Here is a 10,724-nt window from a genome sequence, read left to right on the forward strand (position 1 = left end):
TTAAATATATGATTTATGTATATTATATGATATATATTGTATATTTATATTTAATTTATAATACATTAGATATATTATATAATATATATGTGATTTTTCCATAATCATTCCAGAACTATTTCGTACATTTTGGTTTCTAATCCAGTAGTTCTCAAACTTTACTGTGTATTAGAACCACCAGGCAGGCTTCTAAAAAGTCCAAGGCTGAGGTTGTATTCATATTAGTCAATCAGATTCCTGGGGGTGAGGTCCTGGTATCAGGATTTTTAAAAAATCTCCAGGTGTTTCCAATGGGTAGCAAATTTTGGTAACTATCATTTGTATCCTTTTAAATTTTCAGTTAAAAATACATTATGGGTCAATTTGTCTGTAAATCATATAGCTCTAAATGACAAGTTTTAACTGTTGAGAGTTCATTTTATTACACTGATGAAACAGAAGTAATATAACCAACCTCCAATAGATATCTAGCTTGTTCACTCTGTATATGTGCTGCCGAAGCAAGCACTAGCTTGTTCACTCTGCATATCTTAATAGTTCTCTCTGTACTTCCAGGTTCTGTTTTAACTGTGAACGGTAGAACTGAGAACTATATCCTGGACACACAACGTGGCTTCGAAGAATCTCTGGAATGTGCTGTTCATGGCCACACTAGCGATGAAGAACTCCTCTGGTACCGAGAAGAAGGGAGAGTGGCTTTGAAATCTGGAAACAAAGTCAACGCGAGCTCTGTCTGTGTCTCTTCTATCAGTGAAAATGACAACGGGGTCAGCTTTACCTGCAAGCTGCAGAGTGATCAGACAGTGTCCATCTCAGTGGTGCTGAATGTCACTTGTGAGTGAAGGGAAAAGAAACTGGCAGTCAATCTATAATGTCTGCACTACAATAAGTGGTAGTTGCAATCTAGGCATTGGTTTTGTCAGATTGCCCTTTTTATGCTCCCACAGAAAAATCAGTTACCATATACTCCATATCCTTTCCAGCACTGAGTATCTGCTAATTGCATTTGAAATTTTACTCATCTTTAAAATTAAGAATGAGAGCATTTGCCTTTTCATAAATGTATTGGCTATTTGTATTTCTTTTCTATGAAATAACTTGCTCATGGGTTTACCATTTCTCTGTTGGGATATCTGTCTTTTTCTCATTAACATGTACAAAGGCTTTATAAGTTAGGGGAACTAGCTCTTTGCCAGTTTGGATTGCAAGTATTTCCCCTATTTAGTTTTGTAGTAGTGGGGATTGAGACCAGGGAATATTGAGCTCAGTTCTTTTTATTATTTTGAGAAGAAGGTCTCAATGAATTTCCTAGGCTGGCCTTAAACTGGCGGAGCCATCATGCTTAGCTCTCCTATTTGTTTTTGAAAAATGTTCTTTCAGTGCTAGGGAATCAATCTCAGTATGCCCTGGAGCATACTAGCCAAGTACTGTACTACTGAGCTATGACCTAGTTCTAAACACTTTTATAGTGTTTCAGGGGGCCACCATAATGAAGACTTTAATGTTTACATATTTAAGATTATTGATTTTTCCTTTGTTGTGCCTAGCTTTTGTAGTCCGTTTAGGAAGACCTGTACTGGGGATCATTTAATATTACCTTAAAACCCAAAATGGTAGCTGGGTATGGTGGTGCACACCTGTAATCCCAGCATTCAGGAGGCTGAGGCAGGAGGATCACTGTGAGTTCAAGCCTGGGCTCAGCTACATAGTGAGACCCTGTCTCAAAAATTAAAACAAAAACAAAAAACCCAAAAGATGAAGCACTTTGAATGTTCAGTTGAATGTCTCTCACTGACAGAATTATATACTTAGATTAGAGACTGTCAAATGATACTACATGGGTGGTTATGTGGATTGTCTGGGTAGGAAGATGGTTGTGCATGAGGGACATGTGGATGATACTGCAATGCAGGAGGTGGAATAAGTGGAAAGATGGTATGATCTAGAAGGAGAGCTCTGGTCTTGAAATGTAGTAATAAAATCAAAGCCACTTGAGTCAGTGAGCTCAGGTGACTATTCTATTAAAAACTGATGCCATTGCCCCTGAGTTTCATGAGTGGAGCAAATACTGGGAGACTGAGCTCTGGAAAACCTGTCATATACTATTGGTATATAAAATGTTTTTATTTTTAATTAACTTTTTATTGTTTGGAACTGGCAATTGAAATCAGGATCTTGCAGTTGTGAGGCAGGTGGCGGCCCCAGTGAGCTAAATCCCCGGCCCTATAAAACTTTTAAAAAGATCTGGAAGGGCCAGGGATTAGCTCAGTGGTTCTGCTGCCTGCCTCACAAGCACAAGGTCCTAAGACTGATCCCCAGTACTAAAAACAAAAACAAAAGCAAAAAGATCTGGAAGGGTTTATCCCAAATTTATAGCAGCAGTATCTCTGGCAGATTAGGATGAGATCAAGCTAGAATAAAAGAGAATCTGAAATGTACTGATTTTTCTTTTACAAAGGAATATTCTCATGTAGCTGACATGCTAAACATTATTTTAAATAGCTAACATTTTCAATAACTAATAAGATCAGCCCACAAATGGAACTGTTCTATTTGGCAATTATGTTCTCCACTCCAGCAACTTTCTACATGTCTGAATACCATATAACAACCTTGTTGGATATGGATACAGAATTCAAGCTCATTCCAAAGAGCAACAAAATGTCATTCTTCGGAGAAAGTTATTAATAGTGCAGCCTACTCAGGGTCTAATTATTCAGTGTGCAAATTATACAAATTCCTTTTTTCTCCTTCACATCTACCTCCTTCCTACTGCCCACTCACTCTTTAACTACTTTATTGATCTGCGTCTTTGCCCAAAAATGCTAAGGACATAGAGTAGAGGGGAAAGCCAGCGCAGCTATTTCTCCTCTTTGATACTGGAGAGTCTTGCTAGGGTAAGAGCTGAAATTATTTGACAAAGATGAATGTATCTGTCTATGGATCTACAACTCTTCTCATCCTGGAAGGAGTAAGAAGTTGCTTAGAGAGGGATCCATTAATCTGCTGATGTCAGAGATGTCACAGTTGGAACACCTCCTGAGAGGAGGCCTTTATTTCTGGAAGATCAAGGAAGAAATGCAAATGTAGGTTACTAAATACGTAGCCACGGCAAACTTGGATAGATAAAATGTAAAAATAGGAGGTATGAGTAGCCTTCAAAACCACTATCACCTCAATGCCAATAGCAGGTAGCACTATACTAAATTCTCCACAGAGATTATTTCATTTGATTATCAGAGCTGTTCATGAAGTCAGTATTATTATCTCATTTTTGGAAGATGAGGAATCTGAGGGCTTAACAGTTATTTGGGTATCTCAAGATCACACACTAAGTGGTGCAGATAGAATAGGGCTGACTGCAGTGTCCATCGTCTTAGTATTGTACTATTTTATTCAACCTTACGATAGGTTGGTTTATATTAACTCTTAGAGAGAAACAAGTCTTATACTCTTAAGTAGTGTTACCAATTGTCTGTTTGCTACTGATTTGTTATCATATATATTATGTTCATAATCATATACTGCTTTATGGTTTGTTTTTACCATGATAAAAATTCTATGAGGTTGGGAACTGGAATATGTTATTTACCATTTTATACCTAGTTTCTATCTCGGTACATGGCACATAGTATGTACTCAAGACATTTTTGTCAAATGAGTAACTACATGAGATAGATTGAAGGAAGACCTTGAATAGTGACAGTGAACTACTCTTTCTCTTGTAATTAACCCTAAAATGCTTGAGTCTTGCAGATCCTCCTCTCCTGAGTGGAGACAACTTCCAAACAGCTGAGGAAGACGGTTATGTGAACTTGGTTTGCAATGTGAAATCCAACCCACAGGCTCACATGATATGGCACAAAAACAACAGCATCCTGATATTAGAGAAAGATCATCACCAAATCTACCAGACAAGGGAGTCTTTTCAGCTGTCAATCACCAAAGTCAGGAAATCTGACCACGGAACCTACAGTTGCATTGCAAGTTCACCTCTGAAAATGGAGACCATGGACTTTCAACTTGCTGTTAGAGGTAACTCTCTTTTAAAGTAATAACCAACACAATGCAAAACTCAAGATAGAGGCTCAGTAAATATTTTTTGGTAATCACAAATTATGACTACAATTATGATTAGTAGCTATGATTTTCTTTGGGCCATCATCCTTATTAAAATAATTTCTTACTAAGAATTCTAGTTCATCCCTGTAGATGAATTATGCCCATTCCATTTAGAACATTAAAATATTGCATTTTGAGCAAAGGTCCCTTCTAGAATCTTGTGTTGAAAGCAATTCTTGTCGGTATTTAGGAAAGAGTATTTCCACAAATTAGTGTGTAGGAAGTGGACTTTTAAGCTCACAGTGTGATGAGTAAACAGAGGAGATTTCAGAAATGTATTGAATAGATTTTTAAAAATAGATCCCTAAAACTACTCCTCTTATATTCTAACCTGTAGGTTAACAAAAGAGATAGTAGGAACAATGATGAAAATAAGCTCTTCCTCTTGGCTTTATGGGTCATCTACCTGGCTTTATAATCTCTGCTACAATAGAGAACAAATGGAGCTCCACATGTTTTCCTTCATCATGTTTCTTGCTCAGACAAAAAGAAAAGGCAAGATACCTGTGCAGCAGCAGAAAATGCTTGTGCACACATTTTCTGGTCTTGAGGCAGTGTTTTAGGAGCAGCCAAACAAGCTGAGGCTCCTGTACCTTGTTAGAACAGTATTCACTTTGTCATTTGCCTCCCTGTACCCACTCATTGCCATTCTTTCCAGTCCTCAGGAAACCAACTGAATCCCTACTAGAAATGACAAACGGATATGCCTATAGGAGTTCTTACTTCCTCCCCTGGGCCACCCAGGAGGATCTGGGACATGAACAGAGTGGCTGGTGGGGAGGAAGAGTTGCTGTTGGGTGATTGCCCATTTCTGTAACTAGTGTCCTGTTCAGTAATTTGTCCTGAAGAACACCAATAGTATGCATGGGAGCTACTTTCTTTAAAGACTAAACTCACATATAACCTAAGAATCAATCCTTGGGACAAAAGCAATGCAAGGGACATCACCTTGAAGCTTCTGGCTTTTTACCTTCCCAAGGACCACAGAAGCATGGTAGGATGGCATCACATCATGCTCTCCCATCTGGCTGTAAGATCACAGTTGGAAATTAGGAAATTATATCATTCCTCCTGTTAAGAAGAAATTGTAATTGTTTTATGCTACATGCATACAACTTGAACGGCAATCAGCAAATTTCCTTTCAGGTGGGCATAGACTTGTTTTGGGTGGAGCTCTTCCAAACCAACTTGTTTTTCTTATTTCTTCTGCTTTGCTACTTCCCTTGCTGTTGGCTGCCTTCATAACATAAGCGCTCTGCTTTCTGGTGCTCAGGCTAACAGCCAAGCTTTCAATGAGACTCTCCCAGCTTTGTTGCTCAGTGGGGAAGTTTCTAAATGAGGCCATGCAAAGCCGGAAATGACATCATGGAGCTTTTCTTGAGCATAAGACTTAGCACACGTATGGAATTATTTTACTGTAATGAATAAGGGGGAGGGGACACCAAATCTGGTTACAAATGAGAGTGTAAAAACAGAAAAGGTGAGAGAGGTGCAATTACATTTTTCAACAGAAACTTGGAATCAAAGTGAGCCAATGGATTGGTTTATTTCAGCTTGTTTATGATATGAAAGCTGTCACACACATCTGCATTTTATTTGGCTAGGTAAAAATATTCCAGCCTGTGACTGAATTCTGATTTCTTTTCCAATTCATCCCAGCCAGCTGCGCTTCTCCTTTGTTTGACGCCTTTCCATGGTATGCAAGTGGAAGTGTCCCTAGTAAGGTTTTGGTGTACACCAGAGGTGGCTATTACAGAGCCAGAGCTTCCCGCAGGCCCACTGAGCAAAGTCTCTGCAGAGGGTTGATGGGACACACACTTTCCTAAGAGTAGTTTTCAAGAATAGCCAAGAGAGAATAAAAATGAAGGATGTTTCGGGGCTCAGTGGTACGGCTTATTCTTAGCATGTATGAGACACTGGGTTTAATTCCCAGCACCAAAAGAAAGAGGGGATAGAGGAAGGGAAAGAGGAGGGGAGGAGAAAGGAAGAGAGTAGCTGGGTAGAAGGAGAAAGTGGAAAGGGAGGGGAGAGGAGGAAGAGAAAAAAGAATAAAATAATAAAAAGCAAAAAGTAAAGCACCCTTAATCCATTAATCCCCAAGATTAATTGTGAGAAATTGGCAAATAATGGGAAGAGAGTAATTAAAACACAACTGGTTAGTGTGTTATACAGTTATGGGGGGATAAACTCTATGTCATAATCTTGAGGCATTAGGACCTTGTTTTTAGATTTATCTAGTCCCCTTCTTCCCTTCCTTTCACCTTTCACCCTTCATATGCCATCTCATGACCCTTTCTTCTTTATAATATATAGTTCAACCTGCAGTTTTTATTTGTTCAATATCGAGATCTCCCGCTAGAACAGGAACTCCATGAGCACAGAAGCCTGCCATGCCTGTCCTATTCTTTGTGAGGGTCAAGCCCAGCACCTTCTATGCATTAGTCACTCAGTACATATTTACTGACTCCACTTCAGTCCACAAGCTCAATGTACAATAAATAGCACCTTCTATTTTCTCTAAATCCCTAAAATCTTATCTAAGTCATAGTTGGAGCCCATTTCCTTCCTCTGGTGGCATTAGACTCCCGGGCTCACATAAGTTTATTTAAAAACTTTCATTGATCCTTGGCACTTTCAGTTTTGAGAATTTCATCCCATAACTTATGAAACACATTAAAATAAAGCACATTACATGTGGGGTTTTGCTGTAAACATTTTGAAAGGACTTTTATAATTTGTTTAAATTTTGAATTTTGTTATAAATAAGTTGTGAATTTTATTCTTGAAGATGAAATATTATTATTTGACAAGGGTTAGAGTTGACACATGATCACATTTTATTGATGTTTAAATGTGCATTCTAAAATTAATTTTGTCACTTTCTTTTTGTATTTTGGAGCCAATATTTTTTTTCAGGCCTCAAATATTTTTGCACACATTTGCAAATGCAAGTATTATATCTGTAGTGACCGATTAGTGAAATAATTGAGTTTACCTGGTGCTTAGAAAATAAGGAAGTGGGCTTAATTTCCAAGCTGTTTGACTACTGATGATCTCTTCATGGTCCACAATGGATGTAGATTACTCTGAGACTTGCATGGTGGTACACATTTATAATCCTAATTCTGTGGGAGGCTGAGGCAGGAGGATAGCAAATTCTAGTCTGAGCAACTTAGCAACTTAATGAGATTATCTCAAAATTTAAAAAGCTATAGTTCAATGTGAAGGCCCTGAGTTCAGTTTCCAGTACTGGAAAAAGAAGTTGACACTTTCTTGATCATTTAAAGCGTATGGGAAATGTTTGCCAAAGTTGGAAAGGCTAATGCTGGAAGTCCCACTTCCCTTAGGGACACCATGCAGCCACTTTCTAAAATGTCTTGTCACCTGGCTGGGACACTTAGTGGAGGTACAATTGATGATTCCCCCTACTGTTCCCAGAGCCCACAGATCTCTTCTTCTTAGTCCAGAGAGCTCCCCATCCTTTGTCTTCTTGTTCTTAAAACTATTCCCCCTCTCTTCCTCCCTTTAGGATACCTCTTAACATCTTTTGAGCCTTTCAACAAACAAGAGAAACCATTGACTTCAGCCTGCTTCTGTTTTCTGTGTGGCAAACATGATAGGTTAAGCACAAAATTGTCTACTTGCTTTGAGGGAGTTATTCATACTACAATAAATTATTCTTTCACAAAAGAATGAATTCAAAGCCTGCCTCTGTACTAGGTCTGTGACTTTGGACAAGTAACCTAACCTTTCAAAGCACCTAATTCCTCACCTGTAAAATGAGGACAATACCATCCACCTTTTGGGAGTGTTGGTAGGATTTAGTTAAACACAAGGCCTCATGTCTGGGACATATTAGAAGCACATAATGTTCATTCTTCTTCCCTGTTTTGCAGATAAAACTGCACCTATACCAATAGAAGCCATTATTGCTGCATGTGTTGTAGTCTTCCTGACATTGTGCTTTGGACTGTTTGCACGAAGGGAAAGAATAATGAAGGTATCTAAATATTCTGGGCTATTGCAATAAAAAGTCATCTAAAGGGCTGGGGATATAGCTCAGTGCTGAGGTGCATGCTTTAAATTTTAAGCACTGCAAATGAAATAAAGTTGCTCACGAGAATAAAAGTTATACACATATTATGAGTACAGTTTTTCAAAGAATAGAAGTAAATATGGGTGAGGCCTGGATAAAAATAGCTCTGGTGTTAGGAGTAGGGAATTTTGAGTTGATTTTTCTTCCTTTAAAATGTCTCTTTACTGTTGCTATGGTGTCTGTGATTCAATAAGTAAGCATGAAGAACATCTGCTCTGGATTCAGAGATCTGAATGCTCACCTCTTGAGTACAGCCATATGCCCTGGCTGGAGTGGGCTGGAATTTGAGTTGTTGAGTGGTTTAAGCACATTGTTAAATATGTTTCAGTTAATGCCACATGTTTGACTCTGCCAGTTAATTCAGTGTTAAAAGAGGGCAAATATGGCAGAAAGGTCACTAAACAAATGCCATTATGCTGAGTTCATCAGTCAGCAAGGGTCATCTTCCTTGCTGTACATAACTCAGCATTATTCAGTATTATTCAAGGCAACAATGTTTCCCAAGGAGGAGTTTAACCTACCCTATGTTCTAAGCCAAAGCAATTTTTGCTATTGAAAAAAAGAAATATGAAGCTGTCTAAGCATGGAAGCTTAACTGATTAAGAGTTACATCTTCTCCAAATTCAATAAAAATGGTAAAGGTGGCCAAGAAATGAGACCTGAGCCAGTTCAGAGGTGGCTGTATTTCCACAGCAACTATCCCTAAGCCACTTTGATACATACACTGTATTCACCCGTGGGCCTCAGAAAAGCAAGCAGATTCATTGCTCTTGTTGTGTTTGATTTTAGCTCTGCATAAAAAAGAGAGACCCTGATATGGATACAGCCCTGTGAGTACTCTTTCAGAGATGAGTCATGCAGAAAGGTGAAAGGGTTTGGAGAATAGGAAGCACAGGAAAATCTGCCTTCACTTTAGAGGAAGGCAGGTTGGAAGCTTGCCTAGAACTGAGAACACCTTTGGAGATATGCCTACCTCAAAACAAGTTTGGCCAATGGTTATGCAACTGCATTGCCACACAGAGTTAATAAGAGGCCTAACCCGGAGGGAAGTCACTGCTGTAGCGCTCCTTCCTGACAAGGTCAGGGCCATATTCTTCAGCCTAAACATTCCTTCTCTTTGTCGCTTTCCTTTAGTCCGTCAGCTTCAGCATATGTGAAGTGGGCAGTGGGTAACAAGAATGAAGGCATTCTGTCTGAGAGGTTGGATTTTGTTCTGAATTTCTTCATATTGTTATGATCATCATTATAATTAATTTCTTGGTCCATTTCAGATGAGAAGGCTGAGATGGCATCTAATACAAGAAGAGTTTTACATGTGGACCTCCTCAATTTATGTAGTTCCATCTGTATTTATTGCTATTATTAAATACACTCCTGTCAAATTGTCAGAGGTTATGAAGAAGTGTTTCATTAATCATTTAACAGTAGTTGCTATGATTAACAAGATATGCTCATGGAATAGTTTTTTGGAGAGAGCTGTTTAAAATCAAAAGTAAGATTTTGTTAAGACTTCTGCTTAAAGAATATGTTAATTAATTGATATTTCTTCTAAATAGGTTGGGAACCATTTTCTCTTTGGTTTGTATTTTTCTAGGTAAGAAATTAACAGATAATTGGTTTCACAAATCAGTGCAATACCAAAAAAAAAAAAAATCCCTTTTAATTAAACTGGGGAAACAACAGAGAGTGATCAGTTTTCTAAATTTCCAGGGAAGCAAATAAGAAATATCAATTATCACTTTTACTGTCATTCTATACAAAAACATCTTAGGACTAAAGAAAGAAAAAAGGATAAAATCTCAGAATATAAAACACTCCTTTAAATGGAATAAATTTAGTATTATGAAAATTTCAGCATATGTTTTTATTTTTATCATCATACCATGGTTAACACAGTGACAAAATTTGTGAGCTCTGTGTGGTAATGAATATGGGAAGAACAGGGGAGTGGGTCTGGCCAGCGTGTCCTTTACAAGTACCTTTTTCCTCTTTTTCAATGGTTCCTTTGCACAGATCTAGCTGTAATTATGAGCCAGCCTGCACTCTTCTCATATGTATCAACTTTAAATTGCAGCTGGATTTTAATTCATCATTAGCTCCCCTCCTCCTCCATTCTTTTTGCACATTTCCCCCTAGAGGAGTCTATGCTTCTCTTTAATACACAACTGGGATGAGCTGAGAAAGTGGTAGCTCTGGCCTGAACTCTGTCTCTTCTGTGATCCATCTTGGTCATAGGTTTTTTTGTTGTTGCTGTTTTTGGTGATAATGGTGGTGCTGGGGATAAAACTCTGGGCCTTGAACATTTGAGGCAAGTTACCATTGAGGTATACCTGCAGCTCCCACCCCGTTTTTTTCATCAATATTGTAGTAGCTAAATGTGCCACAGGGAGGGACAGGAAAAGGCGGGGGGGATCAGGGATTTAGCTCAGTGATGCCACACCTGCCTGGCAAGCACAAAGTCCTGAGTTTGATCCCGCTACCACAAAAAAAAAAAAAAAAAAAAAAA

The 10,724-nt window shown here is 38.4% G+C and overlaps 1 protein-coding gene and 1 long non-coding RNA gene across 3 annotated transcripts in view; one reads left to right on the top strand and one right to left on the bottom strand.

Moving 5' to 3' along the window:
- The window catches only part of Tmigd1 (transmembrane and immunoglobulin domain containing 1), an 11,726-nt gene extending 2,174 nt beyond the window's left edge, over positions 1-9,552 (top strand). Inside the window, exons 2-6 of the mRNA XM_010642198.2 lie at positions 556-834; positions 3,757-4,035; positions 8,019-8,122; positions 9,008-9,048; positions 9,490-9,552. Coding sequence (XP_010640500.1) covers positions 556-834; positions 3,757-4,035; positions 8,019-8,122; positions 9,008-9,048; positions 9,490-9,493 — 707 coding nt within the window. The 3' untranslated portion in view covers positions 9,494-9,552. The remainder of the gene's footprint in view (positions 1-555; positions 835-3,756; positions 4,036-8,018; positions 8,123-9,007; positions 9,049-9,489) is intronic.
- LOC104874924 overlaps positions 724-10,724 on the bottom strand; it is a 34,926-nt gene continuing 24,925 nt past the window's right edge. For both annotated transcript variants that reach the window (XR_783907.2, XR_783908.2), the window contains 2 exons: positions 5,071-5,193; positions 724-785 (listed from right to left, as the gene is read on the bottom strand). This is a non-coding gene — a long non-coding RNA (uncharacterized LOC104874924). The remainder of the gene's footprint in view (positions 786-5,070; positions 5,194-10,724) is intronic.

This window comes from Fukomys damarensis, unplaced genomic scaffold (assembly GCF_012274545.1).
Source record: "Fukomys damarensis isolate Sample0158 unplaced genomic scaffold, DMR_v1.0_HiC HiC_scaffold_13, whole genome shotgun sequence".
Lineage (NCBI taxonomy): Eukaryota > Metazoa > Chordata > Mammalia > Rodentia > Bathyergidae > Fukomys > Fukomys damarensis.